The 20,957-nt window shown below is 37.0% G+C and overlaps 1 protein-coding gene across 2 annotated transcripts in view; it reads right to left on the bottom strand.

Moving 5' to 3' along the window:
* Positions 1–20,623, bottom strand: part of APBA2 (amyloid beta precursor protein binding family A member 2) — a 46,965-nt gene extending 26,342 nt beyond the window's left edge. For both annotated transcript variants that reach the window (XM_009280331.2, XM_009280332.2), the window contains exons 1-4: positions 19,622–20,623; positions 7,825–7,905; positions 6,424–6,460; positions 410–555 (exon numbers count right to left, since the gene is read on the bottom strand). In XM_009280331.2, the coding sequence (XP_009278606.1) occupies positions 410–555; positions 6,424–6,460; positions 7,825–7,905; positions 19,622–20,590 (1,233 nt within the window). In that variant the 5' untranslated portion in view covers positions 20,591–20,623. The remainder of the gene's footprint in view (positions 1–409; positions 556–6,423; positions 6,461–7,824; positions 7,906–19,621) is intronic.
* Between the last annotated feature and the right edge of the window lie 334 nt (positions 20,624–20,957).

Here is a 20,957-nt window from a genome sequence, read left to right as displayed (position 1 = left end):
TTCTTGTCCTAAAAAAGAAATAATTCAATATATTGAGAGTAATCTTCACAATTTGTAGTAAGTTAAAGGAATTAATGATGTAAGAGGAAAACCACAGTCAAACAAATATCCTGTGCTTTGCCATTAGAATATTTCCTAATTGCAATCTGCAATTTGTCTTTAACACTTGAATTCTTCATACAGCTTCCAAACGATTTTGAATAGATTCTGGAATAATTTATATTTTGTTCCTCAGAGATGCTGTACGTATTTTCATAATAAGCACTGGAAACTAGTGGTATTTACAGTATTAGATCTATACTCACGTAAGTGCACTTCAGAATAGGTTTGAAGCTGCAGATCCTGTACTGTTTACAGATGAACTGTCAAAGGATCAGAGAGTATTCTACAAACCATAAAAATCCCCTACCTTAACACGGCTCACTGCCTCTTGGGCCTGCATCATTCTTATGTTTTTGGAAGGGTTGCGCTCAGAGAGCAGCTGTGTAGAGCCCAGGTAATTGGCTGCAAAGATGATTCCATCAATGAGGTCTTCAGGTTCACAAGGTCCTGGAACTGACATGAGACATTTATAGTTACTGCCTTTCAAAAGAGGGTAGAGAGATGAGAAATTGAATAAAGGATATTGAGGCTTGAACAACCTTTTTAATACCTTTTCTAATATGAAACAGGTGAGGAAATCCAGTGCAAAATAAATGATGTTTTTCCCTGTAATTATTTCCCAAAACACCACATTAACCGAACATACAGTATTTAAAACATTGCATAATGGTTTGATTGTGGAATTCTAGAGGAAAATCACTGGTAAATTTTTGCTGTGCCACACTGATAAATACATTGGAATTATTTGCAAGTTTCAGAAATGCTGATAGATTCCTTTATCATAACTTTCTTACTGTTCATATGTATGACTGTTACAGTGCATGACCTAAACTTCTGCTTGCATGCAGATTTATGTTTCCACATTTTTTTGAAATGGTTGTAGAAGTACACGGTCCCCAAACATTAGCTCTGGCAAAAATACTGATGAACAATGGGCACAAAGGTATACTTTGCTTCAGCAAAGTCCACCATGAAACTTAACAGTTAAGAAAGTTTAGGAAACAAGAAAAGTAGGCATCTTGATGCAGTTTAGTCATGTGTGAGGCCTGAATTCAGAGTCTGATAGAAATACAGTTCCCAGGCTGGTACAGATTGTATAAACTGAGAGCTGGAGAAACATGCTTCAGTATGGGAGTTCAATAAAATGTTCACAGTCTCATCAATGGCATCTGCACAACAGGTCATACAGCCTTTTCCTCTGAAAGCAGGGAAGTCACAGAAGGCAGTTATGGAAAAGGAGCACATGGAAAGCGTATGAAAAATTTCATGTTAAAAAAGAGAGGAAAATAGTGGAACTTGAAAACATCTTGGTATTTTTTAAATTTTAGCCTTCATTCAACAAAATGCCTTTGCATACACTTAGTATTAATTACATAGTGATTTTGGTGAGATTCTAGTGTTAACTTGTATTTTGCAAGTTGTTTCTTTCCAAGGATGAAAAAGAGCGGGCAGGGAGAACAGGATAAAGGATAGTATTTATATCATACTGGGACTATGCTCATCATCCTCTTTATTCAGCTGTTAAGCTTTACATCTAGCTTGATTAGATCAACAGTAAAGAACAGTCATTCCAGAGTTTGGCTGAAATCTCTCGACAGTGAATATCTTCTGTTCCTCAACAGTTTTATAAAAGAAATTTGCTTTGAGCTGTATCAACTTGCCAAGCTGCTAACACATTTTTTTTAAGTACATCAATCTCATGTGTGAGGAGAAAAATGACACTGAAGGGAGATGCTAATTTAAAAAAAAGTTTTCTTGTACAGTGCATTAGTTCAATTTATTTATAATCAATTGAATGTGGAAGATTAATATGTGGAGAAAGAAAAATATACGGCATGAACGTTGATGAAATAGTGGTTTGCACATATATCTTTTAGTGGGTATTCCTATTCCTTGTTTTCCCGTTCTAATTTAGAAAAAGTCTTCCAACAGAAAATAAACTTGATTAAAAGAAGTGACTTTCTTCTTCAAGCAATGCTGCTGACACCTATACTTCCATGCAGACCTCACATTCACCTGCGGGAAATGTCAACCCCCAGCAAAAAAACCACAGTCTTTGTAATTCAGTAATCAAAGTATATAAACACATCAATATTTATACCAGTCCTGCACTCTTCAGAGACCTGATATTAACTAACAATGGTCACACAAAATGGAGCTATTTGTTTTGCTAGCAAACACCGTAGTTTCAAGCTTCGAAAGGATAATTATATACCACAGGAGGACACATTTTGCTTTAGATCACATCCGTACAAATCCAGTAATGGTTTGGATCTTCATTATAACTCATTTTACTCATTAACTCCTAACACCATTTACTGTATCTCTGTTCCTCTTTGCTTACATCTTTGCACCATTACATTTTTCAGCAGATAGATGATGTATTTTATATGGTACCTCTTCTGATGATGTTATTCATACGTCTATTCAGGCCTAAAATTTAGTCTCATACATCTACTTCTTTCAGCATGCAATAAAATATTAATGTTGGATCATACTGACATCTTGTTTCAAGGGTAGCAAAGAGGGAAATTAATTAAAGATGTGAATGTAATGTTAAGTTAGCAAAACTTCATTAGATACCTGCATCAACACGCTCATTCAGAATTAAAGTGTCTTTAATTTTGTTTTCCTTCATTCACTTCAGGCTAAGTAAATCAGGCTAAATTGAATCAAGGTTGCTTAAACTCTGAAATATGCTTACCCACATAATATTTAAATCAGTTTAACTAACCTCCTTTAGTAGTTAATTTAGATTAGTTTTCTCAAAATATTTTGTCTGTCTGAACACAAGTAAAATTGCAATTCTTGGTACAAATTCTAATACAGTCATTACTACATCAAGCAAAGACCAAAATTCTAAGAGTTTGCGGGATTTGTCAACAAAAAAAGTTGTGCTGGTTATTTAAAACATATCAGCCCTTTAATCTACTTCCTTTCCATCCCAAAAGCTCTGGCTGAACTCAGGAAAGCTTGTTTTCTCCTCAATTACTTTCAAGAATGCAGAATTTGGCCCACTTCTGGTTATATTGGGACTGGTTATATACTTGATTTCCAAGTCACTGATAGGCTACGTCAAAGGCACTTTCCTTCCAAAGACATGTTTAGAGATCTATTTTTATGTATACACTGCTAGCATCTCCGAGCATGAAACAGTAAACCCCACCATATCTTAGGGGTCTGTGAAATTAATGTGTTACAAAGGAAACAACAAATTCTTCTCATGTCTTGGCTGTTTGGTGACAGCAATGGTGTTTTTAACTAATTTGTCTGAAAAACTTCTTGAACATGGAAATAACCTAGAATTTTAAGCCATTTTATTATCCTAGTTTTATTTAGTTGGATTCTTTAAAGACTGGGGGTTTTTTGGTTGGATATGGTTTCATCACCTCTTCATAGCATTAGAAAGTGATTTTTTGCAGAATCATTATACTAGCAACAAATTCTGTAACATCATGTATAAAACAACAGCATGTATAAAATGCTTATAGCAATAGCTAATACAGACACCCCAGCCCCCCCAAAAAAGGCATGTTGGGCAGAAAACATTTCCAACATACATTTCCCATCATGAAGGCAATGTAAGCGATTGTCAGGTAAAATAAGACATCTGTTGGAAGGATGGAATGGTATTGAAAATTGCCAGGGTCAAATTGGGTTACCTGAGTGTTTTCTTCCCTTATCTCTGACTGCTTTAAATAATATAAAAATGCAGACTTGGCTGAGGTCCCAGCTCATCAGAGCACTTAAGCATGCCCTTGACTGTAAGCATGTGTAAGGCTTACTGATGAGGAAGGAAAGAAAGAAATAGATTTGAAACTTGAAGATAAATTTGGTGTGAACAAAGATTGGAATTTTATATTGAGTATCCGTGCTTAAATATTAGATAACTGTTTTTGAAAAATCTAACTGTAAATTTCTACACTATCTTATCAATGCAATAGAGATTACTTGGTTTTCTGCTGATCTATTAATGCCACAAGTATAAACATTTCTAGACTAAATAGAATAGGTCTAAAGAGTTCTAAGTTAATTTATCTTTTGTTTTCATAAAATAAGAAAAAGAATACGCATTCAATAATTTAGCATAACTGAATTTAATAATCTGTTAGGAATATATTCTTATATTTATCTAAAATCGTGTGTAAACCAAGGATTCAGACAGTATTTAGAGACCGCGCTCAGAGCACAAAAGCACTTTCAACTTCTTGGTGAGAACCATCATATTCCATGAAGTCACTGAGACCTTAGGGTGCGTGGCACTGCAGCAGATTTTGCATAAGGAGTAAATGGACACAGAGCATATGTCACCTTGCAGAATGCCTATCTACAAGTTCCATATTTTGGCTGATTTCTTTACTTCATTGTGGTTGTGACTGTGGAAGGGAATGAGATTTATGGTGATAGGACAAATATAGATAGCAAAAAAGCCAGAACCCCTGAACATGGAACTAATTACCACTACAAGCATGTAGCGGTACTACTACTGAAACAATTATAATAGCAAAAGGACACATTTCCAATATTTTTTGGTGCCTGTAATCTAATTTGTTTATACGTCCACATTGCATATGAAAAATATTATGTATTCATAGAGATATAGATATAGCTACTGTAGTTAAGGAGTTGTGCTGAAAGTTAAGTGCCTGAATAGCTGAATATGAATATAACCAGAATATGGTTTTGGTATTGCTGTCAAAGCTCAGGGAAGAACAGGGAGTGTTAGCTGGCAGAATCTTTTCTTATGTGCAGTAGGGTCCTGTTCCTTTTGGGACTCTACATATAAATTAATAATAAAAACTGTGTTTTTCTTTGAATTCAGAGAGCAGTCATGTTCGCTATCATAAGCTCCTAGTGAGCTACATATTTATTTGTATTAGACAATGCCATATAATACCTGCAATAGAAAAAGCCTAATAGATAGCTTATCCTCACATACTGTGTGACTATAGAAAAAATTCAGAGAAAGGAAAATGATTGAACTAAAAAAAAAAGTATTAAGCTATCTAAAAGAGTATACTGACCCCTTTCCAACAGAGTAGCAAGCTGATTGATAAGAAAAGACATAACCTTTTTATCCCAATAAAATTAAAATGTGTAGTTGTATCTGCAAGCATTGTGAGGGGTGAATTTTCTAGTCTGTTTTAAAGCTCTACTCATGCTGGCCTCCCTTTATAATTGTCCACTATACAATCAGTAGATGCTTATTACAAAGTATCAGCTTGCTTTCTTGTCTCCGCCACCTTTGGGGAATACATTTAATTTACCTCTCTTTAGGGCCTGTTAGCCAGTACATGCCAAGTGTTATGTATAATTTCCTTCAGATGTCAATCTGTGTAAAAGGAGCAATCTTTGAACTTTCCATTTGCTCTAGCTCTTCAAGGAAATGACTAAAAACAGAAGTTGCTAGTCAAGCTGATGAGATCAGGGAATAGAAGAAAAATGTGTTGAACATTCTAATATTATTCTAAATTGCAGTAAGTTTTCTCTGAGTTGGGAATGGCATTAGAAATCAAGTTTTTAACATTCATTTATGGTTTCCATTGTGTGGAAAATTGTGTTCATGGCAGATCTAAGGGGTCAGATTCTTAGAAGTTTCCTACTGTCTTTTCTCACTTTACAGTGTAGACATTTCCTTTGCAGGAAGAGCTGTATGCATTTTCCCCATACAAAGTTCTTCAGCTTTCTGTGAATCAGAGAATGATAATGTTTTTCAGTATAATCCCATTTTATCTCTGTCCACCTTCTTGTGTTAATAAATTGACTTATTTTTCCCCAAACAAAAAATACGTAATAGCAGTGCAAAGGAGATTGAAGAAACACATGAAAGCATGGTTCTCCTAAACAGAGGATTGGATTACCAATTTTTTGTCAGATCAGGAGAACCTTTCTGTTTGTGCCGACAACTGAGATTGCAGAGTGCAATAACGGGCATCACATCAAAGTGACACAAGGGCTGCTCTGAACAGTTAAATGACTCCTTCCTCTGCACAAGGCCATGAAGAACAGGGTGCTCTTATACCTTCATATATCTCCACCCTGCTGGGGCCTGCTGTTACCACCTTTTTTACACCCTTCCAGATTTGTAGCTATCTCCATCTTCACCTTAATCCTTCCGAGAGCTCTATCTGCTCCTCCTTTTTATCACCACCAGGCTCCGATTGCCATGGGGGGAATTAAAATGTTAAATACTTCAATACTCAAACTTTTCAGGTGTATTCTCTTGGGTTTGACTGGTTTTTAAAACTGTGATCTTTAAAATATATTAAAGCATTTGCTTCCATTTTATCCTACTTTAACTATGGATGATGTAAAACTTACCATCAACAAAACTTGGAAATGAAGACACTTTCTTTGTCTGTTGAGAAATAAAAATGGTATAATTGTAACAAAATTATTTTCACAAACTGAAGTGAATTCATATTAAACAGCTGACCATTGTTTATAAAAAATCAAATTTCTATGTATAACTTCTGCATAGCCACTATTTAGCACAGTGAAACACATTACATCACAGTAATTAACCCAACCTAACTGTTACATAGTGCTGTTTACCTAGAATCTCAAAGCATTTTAAGCAGATCCCACCATACAAAAAAATAAGGGAGAGTGGGGGGAACAACATGAAAATGACCTAGGAAGTCAGCTGTCAAATGAGTAATACAAACCAGCAATTCCCAGTCCAGTAGTTTGTCCACTAGATCACACTGCCTATTAATGATATCCCAAATTAAGAACATTTAACAATATTTTACAAAGCACGATTCTGGGTCAGTGAATAAAAAGAACTGTCTCTGATTGCATAGTACGTAGCATTACACTTAATCTCAGCAGGGGCCACAACAGTGCTCTTTTTATGCTACTGCCTCTATTCTCAATAAACAGATATAGTCCTTCCATTTGCTTGTCTTTTGCCAGCCTCCTCAGGCATTCCTGTTTCCAGGAAAGAGGCTGATTTCTCCATTATGGGAAAAGGCTTTAGAAATGCGCCTCTTCATTAATGTAACAGGCTACAGACTAAATATGTTATATGTTTTTGAGATAACAGACTTCTACATTTAAGGCCATGAATTTCATTTCATTGTGTCTAGCCTCAAGCATAACCTCATTCTGCATTCTTAGACGTCTTCTTTACTCCAGTCTTCAGTGACAAGAGCAGGTCTGCCTCTCACTGCATCTTTTTCACAGCTGACTGAGCCAGGACACATCTTACCACAAAGGCCACTCAAAAAGATGTGAATCATTTCAGCCCTCAGCACTGAATGATGTGCTTGATATTAGGGGTTATTTAAAGATAATTATTGCTGTGGGAATTAAGCAGTCCTTTGGTTTCAAAGACTGACATTTGGCGGGGGGGTGGTGAAGAAAGAAAAAAAGCAGACGCCGATTTCTTTTTGATGCTACTTTTGCTCTCCAATAATCCAAAAAGAGAATTTCTGAAGTGTTCTCCCTATTCTGTACGTCATCAGAAAATTTTAGGCTTGAGTACATGCCATGGACAGTTACATAAAATGAATGTGACAGCAACAGATTCATGGGTACAGTTCAAAGACTTTTTGGATTATGCAGATGTGGTATTTATTGTCCGTTCAGGAAAAGAAACAGCCTAAGTATACGTGTGCAAGAGGGAAAAAGCTGAAAATTCGGTGCTTGTTTTCCCTCCTGGAAGCCTGACCACAGGAAGACAGGCAGCAGAATGGCCTAATGGCCCAAGGTACCTACCTCAGGTGTATTATTATTGTCAACCGGTCCATTGAGGTCTGAACGCTGTTGCTTCCTTGGCTGCTCTAAACCATTGCACATCTGTAAGAAAAAAGAAAAAGGATTTCAAATCCTTTTGTCTTCTGAAAAGCTTCAAAACAAAGTACAGATTTCAGTGGAAGTCCATGGTGCAAAGATAGTCAGAAAATTTTCACCAGATTAAATTACATTCAGAAAATTTTAATAAAAATTCATAAAACATTAACATATAAAACTGTATTTAACATGTTCTCCATTATTTTATGACAGTCATTGGTCATGAAGCTGGTCTGTGTAGTTATTTATATGTAGTTATTTATATGTATTTATATGTAGTTATTTATGTGCATATAATACATATGTATTTATATATATTTATGTGAATATTTATCAATATTCATTACTGATATTGAAATATCATAATGCGATATACTAGTTGGAATTTCCTATTGTAATTTAGCAATATGAGATTCATATAAAAATGTTGAGCTGCTTAATTATAATAAAAGATGTACTTTGATGTAAATAATAAGACATTTCAATTATCATAAAGTACCAGTTACACTACTGACTTAAATTTAAACTAAATTATTTTATTTCAATGCAAATTTTTCACATGAAATTAAGCCAAATGCTGACATGTTCAGATTGTTCAGAAACCAAAGTCATAATTTTTAAATGTGTTTATGCTCAGTACTGAACAAAATCAAAATAGTCCTAATAGCCAACTCTGATCTGAAAAACAGAATCCCAGCACTGGATATAGGATTCTCTGTTCATGGGAGATACCTCATGGTATCTCCCTCCGTTTGGGCCATGCAAATCTACAGGATGCTGGCAGCACAGCTTCAGGCTTCTGAATAAATGTAAAAAGGAAAATATAAAACCTTACACAAGGAAAATATTTAGTCTTTTAAACCACAGAACACTCTTTTTCTTCTAAGTTCCAATATTCTCAGGGGCAGAATTTCTTCTCCAGACCTGACACAAGTCACAGAACACCAGCACCTGGCACAGGGAGCGCCCGTGTCCCATACGTACCAAGAAAGTGAAGTTTTCATGACTCAGAGTTTCAGTGTTAGAAATCTGGAAAACTAAGGTGATTTCTGGAACAAATTTTTATAGTTTAGGATATTTCACTTTCCTTTTTTCTCAGTTTCCCCATTATGTATAAAAAAGAGTGCCTAATTTAAATGTGTTTATGCTCAGTACTGAACAAAATCAAAATAGTCCTAATAGCCAACTCTGATCTGAAAAACAGAATCCCAGCACTGGATATAGGATTCTCTGTTCATGGGAGATACCTCATGGTATCTCCCTCCGTTTGGGCCATGCAAATCTACAGGATGCTGGCAGCACAGCTTCAGGCTTCTGAATAAATGTAAAAAGGAAAATATAAAACCTTACACAAGGAAAATATTTAGTCTTTTAAACCACAGAACACTCTTTTTCTTCTAAGTTCCAATATTCTCAGGGGCAGAATTTCTTCTCCAGACCTGACACAAGTCACAGAACACCAGCACCCGGCACAGGGAGCGCCCGTGTCCCATACGTACCAAGAAAGTGAAGTTTTCATGACTCAGAGTTTCAGTGTTAGAAATCTGGAAAACTAAGGTGATTTCTGGAACAAATTTGTGTAGTTTAGGATATTTCACTTTCCTTTTTTCTCAGTTTCCCCATTATGTATAAAAAAGAGTGCCTAAAAGCCACTGTCATTGTAAGGCTTCACAAATAAGAACTTGCATCAACAATTGTGCAAATGGAAAACACTGAGCCAGTATTATTTCAAAGGGTCAGCCTGAATGTTACATGTGAACACAACTCCTTGTCTTTTGACTTTCAAATGCAATATGTAGCTGTAATCAAAGAAAGTATGCATGTTCATCTCTAGACAAATTATTCCCTATGAGTAATATTTAGTCAGCTGAACAAAATGTGTTAATGAAGCAAGCACATGAAAGCTCTTAGCTCAGTAATGCTAATTCTCAGGTAAGATAACATACACAAAGCAAAAATTCACCCTAGTAGTAAGCAGGATTTTAGGAAAGAAAGGACTGAGAGACACACAGAGCACCAAGACTTGGGGACCCACTGACTAGTGCCCTGTCTACATGGCTGTAGTAGCTAAGCAGCTTACCATATCCCTGCTTATAAATGCTATTCTGTTTGAGACAAGACAAATCTAATTATATTGCATGGCTAAGCTAATATGGAGCAATATGTGTTGATGTGCAGTGAAATATATTAATGAGGTAAGCAAGTATCTAGAGGGCTTTAATAAAACAAGCATAATAATCATACATTATTCCCTAAAATAGTAGGATTAGATCAATACACTTTAAGCAGGGAAAATGACATGGCCGCAATAAAGATACGTGAAACTGTAAACAGGGACAGCAAATTATTAACTCCAGTATGCACAACAGAATGTTAATACTTTTAAAGCTTTGTCAGTTCTGATTACCACACACTTGACTGAACTGAAAATGTACCTGCATATAAAGAAAGAATTGGTTGACTGGTTTAGTAAGCATACCCTGGGTGCCGTAAACATTATTGAAACATATCTCCGTCACAAATCTTACATGTTGATGGACCAATTCAGCCCTGGGGATCATAATACCAATCATGCTCTTTGGTAATAGTTGCATATATAATTCCATATAGTCTTAATATAAAATATGACTAAACACTTGGATGACATTTCGTTTTTGATTTATACATAGCTGTAATTTACTGGAGTTCCTATTTTCAGGATTTTAGGAATATAAACAAGCTTTGCTTCTTCATTGTTTCCTAGTCACATATACAGTATATATGTCACATATGTAGTATACATGTTGGTATTGTGCATTGGCTGGGTTCCAAAGAGAAGTCTGTGCAGAATACATGACGAGTTGGGATCAATCACTTCACCTCTACAAGGAATACAAGAAATGTTTTTTACTTACTATTTGGTGTCTGTACATTAAGGCCATTTTTTTTTTCCCCGGTGTTTCGCCTATGTGTTTAGGAGTCCCAGTCTAATTAGGCAGAATCTCAGGTACAAAGAATTCTTCCATTTCTTTTATGCACATCTGTGCACACAATATGTTCCACCTCTGGCTGATCTATTAACACTTTGTTCTTTAAAAGTGTTGTGATGGGCAGGGGATGGTGTCACTGTGAGCACTTCCTCCAAACAAAGCTGCATGTAGTATCACATTCTTGAGATCTTCTCAACTTTGGAGTGTAGCACACCCTATGTCCCTTCAGTAAGGGGAGCTGTGCCTATCTGAGACTTTCGTGCCCAACATTTGCCTGCAAATATGTGGGCTGTTACAATGACCCTTTACAAAGTAAGGGTTGAGATCTTCATGCTAAAAAAAATGTTTGGTGACATGGTATCCCAGAAGGAAAGGGCAGAAAGAAGTACAAGGAGAAGGGCTTCCCTTTCTTTCCATAAGACTTACAGCGTCAAAGGAGAGAACTATGCAGAGTAGGCACGACTGTATCTCCCATACACAGTTACAAACGATGTAGTCTTGTACATATGGAAGGAGATGCTTCTAGACCAAGGATGAGGGACTGTTTTGGAGCTTCTTTATGGAATCATTTTTAGAAAACATAAATTCTGGTATTCAGTGTGGGCTGGAAGTTGGTTCATGCTCCCAGGTGATCTGACCAATGTCAAATAAATTATCATACTCGATACTTGCTTTCTTCATGTTTCTTACAGAGTTTCCAATTTAGATTATTGTTTTAAGTAAGTGTTACTATAGCTAGAAAAATCACATTTGAGGAAAACACTTATAAGGTATTATAAATACTTTATACTCTGACTTGCAGTTTAGAATAGGACCTAAAGCTAAACCAGAAATCTGGAATTGGCTGCACACTAACACAGATGTACAGCTGTGTTAAAAGTCTCTTATCCTAGGATAAGATTCTGATAAGAGGACAGATTCTGCAAAGGCAAGATATAAAAATATTAAAGGTGTAGCGTTATTAATACTTTTGCCTCTGAGCAAGGACCGAGGCAGTGTCAAGCATCATGTGAAGGCATGTGAGGCAGCAGAAAATGCCATCTTTAGGCTGAGAGGAAAACCAGACTCTGCTTATTCGAGGTCACTGAACAATCTGTGTACATCTCTCAGAAATACGCCTGCAGCTCTACACATGCCCCGTCTAGCCCTGTCCTGATGGCTAATTGCCAGGCCTGGGGCCACCTGGGCCTCCCTCCTCCCACCAATCTTGCAGGGCCCCTCCCAGCCAACCAGGCCCCCTTTATAACCACCCCTTCCTGCAATATAAAGACCCTCTTAGCTGCAGGTGAGGGCTGGTAACAATTGAGTTCTGCTGTTTCTAAATGCTACTGGTTGTTTACTCCAGTGTAAGCTGTTTAGCTTTTCAGTCAAAAGCTCATCCCAGCAATATAGTCCTCCTCAAAGTTGCCACCTGTGATTCTGAATGCTGCTGTGGTGCTCAGTGCTGATGAAACACTTTCCTGCTGGAGAATGTTCTGCTGGAAACCAGCAGGTTAGTCCCTTTCTTGATTTATTCAGAGGAATGATTTGTCTGAGAGAGGAATGAAAGATTAGTTTTTTTAGAATTGTTAACCCTCTTTGTAAAGAGTTGGTAAGCAAGCACTGACTGCAGCTCAAAGGCGTGGTAAAGCTTTACTACTATGTTTAAACATTTGAATGAGGTTTATGATCTGTACCTGCCAATCTCTTTACTAGCAATACTGTTCAAATATTATCAAATAACGCGTTTAGAAATCAACGTACTGGCTTATGTATTTTGAAACTCATCTTGAAGACTACTAAGCTTCTTGGAAAAGAAATGTTTTGCGTTAGGTTCCAGCTGAAAAAGGTTCCTTGTGGTAGGCTCCAAGAAGAAAAAACCTTCTTGGAAAAGAGATGTTTTGTGGTAGGTTGATTAGATTAAGTTAACTGCTGCACAAGTAAACCAACAGATCTAACTGACTTTTCATCCAGGTTTGTTGTCTCTCTCTAGAACAAAGGTAAAGCAAATGGGTATTGTATGTTTGTCACTTAAGGACAAAACTTCAGTTTCTAGTTTCAACTTCTGTGATCTTCTGTTGGTTTCTGGAGACAGTGTATCATTGGGCCATGTGTCCTTCTGATATTTAAACACTACTATGTTTATAGAAACACATCAAGGTGCATCTAAAACATCTTTTTGAATCAACAGATGGTAACCTAGTAACAAGTCTATTATCGTCGTACTATTCCTATTAAACTACATGACTGAAATACCTTCTCTCGTAGATGCTGGTGATGTGTAGTCAGAATGGCTTAATGTACCTTTACTGAGCTGCTGTATTAGTTATTGTAACATCAGTACCATGCTATTGTCAGTAGGAGCAATTTGACCCAGCAGGATACACTTACAAAGATAGAATCTGAACGAGGCAGTTCTTCACTGGCTGAAGGACTTCTGATTTTGATCACAGAAAAAAAGGCCAGACTTCATACTCTGTTCTCTCACAAAGATTCCATTACTTATGTGCTAATTTAGAGATGGTGCTAGCACATGTCAGAAGCGAAGAGGAAAATATTTGTAGAAAGGAGCAGTTCCAAGTAAGCAAGTCAAGTTAGAGTATGGAACTGGCATTAGGAAAAGAGAAGGAGTCAAAGTAAGTTTAGAGACCTAAGCATTCTACAAAAGAATTTCAATACTCCATCCAATTCCACTAAACATTAAAACAATCACCAATTGATTTTTATCATCTTAAAGAACTAAGAAGTTTTTTGTCCTTGCATATATTTAAAATTGAGAACCAGCCATGATAAGAGTTTCAGAGAAATAGCTGTACCGCATGGTGCATTTTTATGCAGATGTAATTTCGAGTACATGCTGCCTTCTGCTTTAAACTTCCCAGAGAAGACTCTGTCACTAATGCATCTTTAAGTAAGAGGCATTGATTTTGCTGTCTCCTGGTGTTGGGAGTTTATTGCTACAAAGCCATGACTCAGCCAATTAGCACAGAGAAACTGTTTTTGTTTGAGAATGTTTGGACTGTTTAGCACTTTTCAGTAAGTACTCAGACTTGCTAAGTTTGGGAACTGTCACTCAGTAATACTATTTAATATTTCTGCCCCACAGCTGCCTAGAATGCATGGGAGAATGCAGCAAGCTTTTTTAATACTCTATTTACACCCATTTGTGTTTTCCACAAATTCTATCAAATGCATCCCATAATACTCAGACTGAATTCCAGTAAGACATTCCTAAGATACAGGTTTTCTAAAATGTCTCTCATCTTAGCTGCTTCAGACTGTTCTAAGGGTGAGATCTCTTACGGACAAAAGACTCCTGGATTTGGGCTCTTTGCAGCAGAAGAGCACTGTGCCCATGCCAAGAGAAGGGAATAAACCTCCAATGTTTTTGTCAATACTGAGCTCTACTAGTACAGGTAAATAAAACACAGTAGCAGCACTGATGTGTGCAAAGCTGTTGGAGAACAAACTGAGACAAAAAAGAAGACTTTATAAAATTTTCTTTCACAAATTTTTTGTTAGTGATATTTTATCTGTCTCTGAATGTCCATGTCAAAAAAGTTTAAGGGCACAGCCTATACGAAAGTTGTGAAATGAGACTAACGCTGCAGAAGCTCATGGGGTCCCTACCAGGGGAGTTTGTATGAGCATATTTGGTTAGGTTCTCAAATGTATGCCAGCGATATGAAAGTACGATTAAGAAATGAGAAGCAATAGGATTCATGTGTCACAGGCAGCATCATTAAAAAGTAGACTTCCCTCTAAGGTCCTCCTTCTTAATGGTGATAATAGCAAATCCCTGTTTTTTCAAAAGGTTATAGATGAAGGTAGGGTGTTGATGCTGCTAAAAACCTTATCTTTTATTGTTGGTAAATAGATCTGTTTGAATAGGGTAGGAGAGAATAAGCATACTCAGGAGTCTGCAGTCTGAAATCTAAGTAGATGAGACATCAAGAACAAAGGGCTGATTAGACCCTCAATGCTCAAGTGTTGAGTCCTATAGTCATCTTTAGTCCCCACTCATCAGACGTAGCTCTCAGGCCACACCAGTGCCAGTATTTCGTAAAAGTATGACTCCATTTGGGATGAAAAGGGTGAACTCTGCTACATATGAGGTTCCAGAGAGGAGCAATTATTTAATTATGAGTCCCATTAGTGCAAAAGACATCTTCCATTGGTATTATTTCAGCTGCTGTCCAATGTTTTGAGAACTTTTTTCTTGACTGCTTCTACCATTCTTTAATTATGCTACCTGACAGCATAGAGTTAGCATTAACTTAGTATTAGTAAAATAGTAGGCAATGCCATCATTCTCTGCAGATGTCCTATGGGTGCAATAGTAGAAACTAAAGTTCCAAATGCTGTCAGGGAGCAGCAGGATTGGCCTGGGACTGCCCCATACCATACTGCTTTGTGGGAAGGAAGCAGGACAGGATACGTTGCAGTGAACTGATCTGGAGACAAGCTTTTTGTAGTTCTAGCTTTGGTTTAGACCAGGCCTTTGTTCATATCTTGTGCGGTGTAAGCACTCATCTGCAACAGGAGACTACTCATTTTCTACCTAGTAAACCTGTTCCTAGGTTGGTTATTAGTGTGCCAAACCAACAATATTCTAGCTAAACTTGAAGCTATGCAAATGTATTCCAAAAAGAAAGAAACTTCAAGTCAACAGCAACTACTTTTGCACAGGAACACCACATCAATTTAAAATTTCTGGTCATACGGTATGCTAGTATCAGTTGAATGGCCCATTCAGTTCCTCTTCCTCCTTACTCCATCCAAAGATATACCTAAGTTAGTTAATTCATGTTTATTTTACAATAAAAACTATGATAATTCAGAAGAATTACATCAATAAGGTGTCTGACCATATTTGATTTCTCTGCATGAAGCTGAAACGTATAAAATTAAGTTATAAGCAAAAAAGAAAATTTCTCCATGTGTCAGATACATTAACAATTGGCTCAGTCTGAGATGACTAAGATGTCAAATGGGGGTGGGGAAACTCCTAGCTTGAGGAAGTTGTTAAATTTGAGTTGTGTCATAAAATGCCCAAAATACTCAGTTTCAACTTCATAGATGTAATGCCTTTCTTAAATAACATAAGCATGGAAAACCTGCAAGAAATAAGTTGTGCTAAGCAGTGAGTTAGAGCAAATACACACTCTAAATGTATTTTGGGTTTCCCTCCGGCTTGTCTAGTGCAAATCCTCTTCCACGCTTCCCTAGAGGTGTTTACAAATAAAGGCTCATACAAGCAAGCTCATATATCCCCCAAGTTTTCAAGGGTGGGCATATATATTTAAGACTGGAGACTGACCCACACTGGAAGTAAAATGAGATGCTTACTTTGTTTTCCAGTCTCTGTAGATTGTTGGGTCTTGCTTAGAAGTGACTACTGTTCTCTAGTGATTAATTGCTGAAAGCAAACCTAGCAACTGGAACCTTTAAAATCGCATTTGTCTGCTGTTTTTTTAACATTTTGTATGCAAGACAACTTCTAGCATTTATCATGGGCTAAGAATTAATAACTATACATTTTTAAAGGTGTGTAAAAATGTATTGTGTATCAGTTACTGTTAACTAACCTGAAATTTTATGCAGCAGTATTACCACCTATGGGAGGCAGAAAAGGAGGAGAGGAGCAGAAACATGAAAAAAGCTAAGGACAGCACAGTATGTGCATAAAACCACAAAATGCACATTCCTGTTTGCTTATTGTTTACAAAAACTTATTGTTTACAAAAACTGACATACACAGAATCTTGTTTTAACTTAAAAGCATTCAAATCTACATTTACTTAAAGAATTGGGGCAAAAAAGTGTTCCATATGCAATATCTATGCTTCTGTGTCATGCCTCTCACCATGGCATTTTGTACTGTGTGATGCACACTTATAATAACTGAAATCTTTTAGCAAGATGATAAAACCAAGGATCTTCCAAGCAAATTCTCTGCAAACAATAAGTTTGGCATGCAAATCTACTGACAGTGGCCCTGGGTTTTTCCCCTTTCCCTATGTAAGATCTTTAATTATTGTTATTAAAATAATGACTACCTCAGTTTCACAAATGAGACACAGGTTCATTTAGATGACACACTAATTGCATCCATCCCTTAGACATTTTATAGTAAATATTAAAAGAATTGAATGCCCCAGAAGAAACACAGAAAATCCTCTGCGCTTTATTTAAAATCTTTGAGGTCCAATATCTATGTAAAAGGTCCAGCCACACCTCATGTTAAGGTTTAGGATGTTTAAGGACCTATTAAGAATAAAGCTTGCTTTGGCAGAAATGGATACTGTAGTCTAATACCCTCACAATGAGCCTGATTTTTAGATAAAGCTGAGTATTATAAGCAACGTGCAGTAGCTGAAAAGAACACAGCAAGATAAGACCAGTCTTGTTATGATAAACGCATTCAAGTAATGCTTGCCAAAGATTATTTGACTTGCTTTTTAATCTTTCTTTTATATCCCTGGAGGCTTGGGGTGGGGGAGGGGAGAATCTCCTCATGTCTCCATTTGTGAGCCTCTGTATCTCCATCAGAAATGCTGCTTCACACCTTTATGCCTTGGAGGCCTATGTGCTCTTCTCTTCAGTGAAGATGCCCACAGCAGCTTTGTCCTGTCTCCTTTCTTACAAATTAAATGCATGTCCTGTCACCCAGTTTCTTTATTCCTTCATGCTGAACTGAAATGGATACCTGTACTGCTGTATTTCTGGCTGAGAAACTACTTTCCTTTCTCCCTTCATATTTGAAGGAATGAAATAGTGCGTATTGTTTAACGCTCTACCCATTAGACAATACTTTGTGGTTTTTATGAAGAGTGATTGTAGAAATTCAATGGCTACATGCCAGCCAGTGGCAACCTATCACAGCAGCACTTCCTCCACTATTAAAAGAGATTAAGGCATTGTTACTTCCAGTCAGTCTTGGGCCAGTTAAAGCTCAGACAGGCAACTCGGAAATACTTAGGTCCCTTTGTTTATTTTCACACCAGTGGCAGTTATATCAATATCCTGGTCTTACAAAACCCCCAGTTGTTAGCAGTCTGACAAGAATAATAAAGATACAATGCAATTCATCTCAACCTCTGCTAAATAAACTTTGAAAGAGTATAAAAAGATGTTGAAATGAAAGTCTATTTTGAATTCTGTTTTGAATTAGCAATCATTCAGGGGAAACAACCCCAACAATTTCTTCTTCCAAGCATAAAGAAGAATTAATTGAATTAGAATGAATAGAATATTCATTGAATATTTCTTATTCAAGAGCTCCTCTTCTCTCTTGTTCTGCAAATACTTTCAAAACTTACAAGCAGCAACACTACCAGTAGCAGCTACTAGTGTACTGTGCCAGAAAGACCTAGTTCATCATTAGTCTGAGACATGCTAACTAGACTTCTCTGCTCCTAGCCAATACCTAGTAACTCTTCAAACCATTCAAGATCATCAAACTTATTCACACAAGCTAGAACTTTTGTGCTGGCAGTAAGGCACCAAATATAGTTATGTTACACAATTTGGTTCTACTTATACTTCTGAAAATAGAATGTAGAAATGAATATTAAAACCTTACAGCAGACATGGGAAATCTGAAAATATCCCCCTAAGATTTTTTTGTTCACAATTACTATAAAGGTCAACCTGTTTCATCAGCATATACTTAAACATTTGATTTCCTTTTACCGTTTTTCAGAATTGACATTTTAATGTCTGTTTTTAATGGAATCATCTAGGTTAAATTGTTTAACTGTGGGGCACTTAACTACAGAAAATCATATTTATAGATTTGATAAAGCTGAAACAGAAAACTTGTACCTCTGAAGTTTAATAAAGCATTTTAATTAAAGATAAGGCAAAATAATTCACTTATCCTTACTAGTCTGTCATCTAAACACGTTACGTTTTACCTCTTTTAGGTAGATCTCTCTTCATTGCAGAAGATAACTAATATTCAGCTGCATATAACTTGAGATGCAAAGTCAAAGCTTTAAACTGATCTTAGAGCAAAGGGAATTAGCTATGTCTCTCTATAAGGAAGTAAGCCCTTTCAATTTGAAACTTTAAAAAAAAGAAAACCTCACACCGCTGTTCCTCTAGAAAAGCTTGAGCTTCATTCCCAGATTCTTTTTTCTGGCACTCAACATTAGAACAAGAAAAGATCATGCATGGTTTAAATTAACATCGAGACCATTCTTGTGATAAAACTGCTTAACAGGATTTTTGGTACAAGTAGAGCTCCTATTTCTTCCTTCTTGCCAAGGTCAAGATATGCCCAGCTAGTACAAAAACACAGCAATATGCAGGCACTTCTTGCAGTTGTTTTTAACGTATACAGTATCCAGCCTTGGCATACGTTCTATTGAAACAAAAGAAATTAAAAGTAATCGCCCACTAAGGCAATGGAACAGGAGCCCTTAATGGAAAAAACCCTTCAACTATTTCAATGCTGACCTCAGTTTTAAGTTTATATAGTGTGCCACTGCAGAATAAAAATAGTGTAAATAAACTAATTTTGCCCCATGCATCTGCAATACCTTGTTTTACTTAGAATTGTCTGTTCTCTGCAAAACCTCTTTCCTAGTTCTCTACCTAAATTGACTACATTCAGCACCTTTTTCTAAACATACAATGTGATTATGTAGCTGTGAATGCAGTACAGAGTAAAAAAGTAAAAATATTGCTCTCTAATTCTGTTTGGAATAAATAACTAACATAACAATTGCATAATGCCTCTGACAGTCTGGTTAAACAGAACCTCATACCTGCTCTTGCGGCCACTTCTGTCTGTCCTCTGGGGTTCTTGCCTTTGCTTTAAAACCTCTAGGCACATCTCCACTGTGCTTAGAGGCAGATGGAATATTCAGTGACTTTGGCCTCCCCTCATGCCTGTTAGCACTGTGAACAGCTTCTCCCTTTGAACAAGCCTCTTTATAGTCATGTGCCATGTTTTCAGTCCCAGTGTGCTCTGGACTCATTTCTGTTGTACTATTAATACTGCTCATGCTCATACTCATTTTGATTTCTGCTACAATCTGGTCAATGTCCTCTTCCTGCTCTTCCAGCTCTGCATCTTCTTTTCTAGAATGGTATGGTGATATTCCCTGTGAGTTTCCATTAGCCTCTGCTGGATAATAGTCCGGATAGCCGCCTTCACTTTGGCAATACTGCATGTTTTCTTCTTGGTCTTGAATCTCCAAAGATGACACTTCATCCTCCAAAATCTGAACACCATTATCTTGACCTTCCTGCCACTCTTGCCTGTCCATCACCTCATTTTCATCTTGGTGCTGAATTTTACCTTCAACCCATTCTTCTACAGCTTCCTGACATTCATCCGTTTCAACATGGTGTTCCTCATGGGGAACATACTCCTCCCCATTGCAGTCCATTCCTTCCAGGTAACTGTCATCCTCTGGACAGTACCTAATGTAGTATGTGATCCCCTCCTCTTCTTCTGGCAAGCCTTCATCATAGTCCTCCTCCTCAGAGGTGTTATTCACGTAGTCAGAGCTGGAGTCACCATCTCCACTATGATCATTGCACTCATGTTCCACAGGTGTAGGACTACCTTGTCTGACAGTTGCTAGTTCTGCCTCCTTTGCTGCATAATCTTCAATAGGAAGGTCACTTTCTTCATTTTCAGGCTCCCTGTTGTGAGATGAAGTAGGGGAAGCTCTCACTCTGTGATCCAGCATGCTGGCTGTAGTGCTTTGACGTTTCCTGTTTGCCATAGCCAACTCCTTATAAGACAATCATTTCTACGCAATTACTGTAGGGAAGATGGAAAAACACATATTCAGGAAAAGGTCATCAGTAGAGATCAGTGATGTTAATAGGAAACAAACTGATAGATTTATTTGGTAAAAAGGATGTGTTTGTAGATATTTAAACCAGATTCACAGACAGCTAACTCTTAAAATGCTCATGTTATGGAACCATGAAATCAAAGTAATAACTTGCACGCTGAAAGGAACAGATAAAGAGAAGGTTCTACATTTATGCTAAATGTATTCCAGTGTAGGATCTCTTCTGTCAATTTGACAGAGAATTAATCCTGAACCTTGAAATTAGTTTTCAATTTCTTTTTCTTGCCAGTAA

This window comes from Aptenodytes forsteri, unplaced genomic scaffold, assembly GCF_000699145.1.
Source record: "Aptenodytes forsteri isolate BGI_AS27 unplaced genomic scaffold, ASM69914v1 Scaffold83, whole genome shotgun sequence".
NCBI classification, from domain to species: Eukaryota; Metazoa; Chordata; class Aves; order Sphenisciformes; family Spheniscidae; genus Aptenodytes; species Aptenodytes forsteri.
The sequence above is the reverse complement of the archived record's forward strand: the minus strand, read 5'-3'. Positions and strand labels throughout refer to the sequence as shown.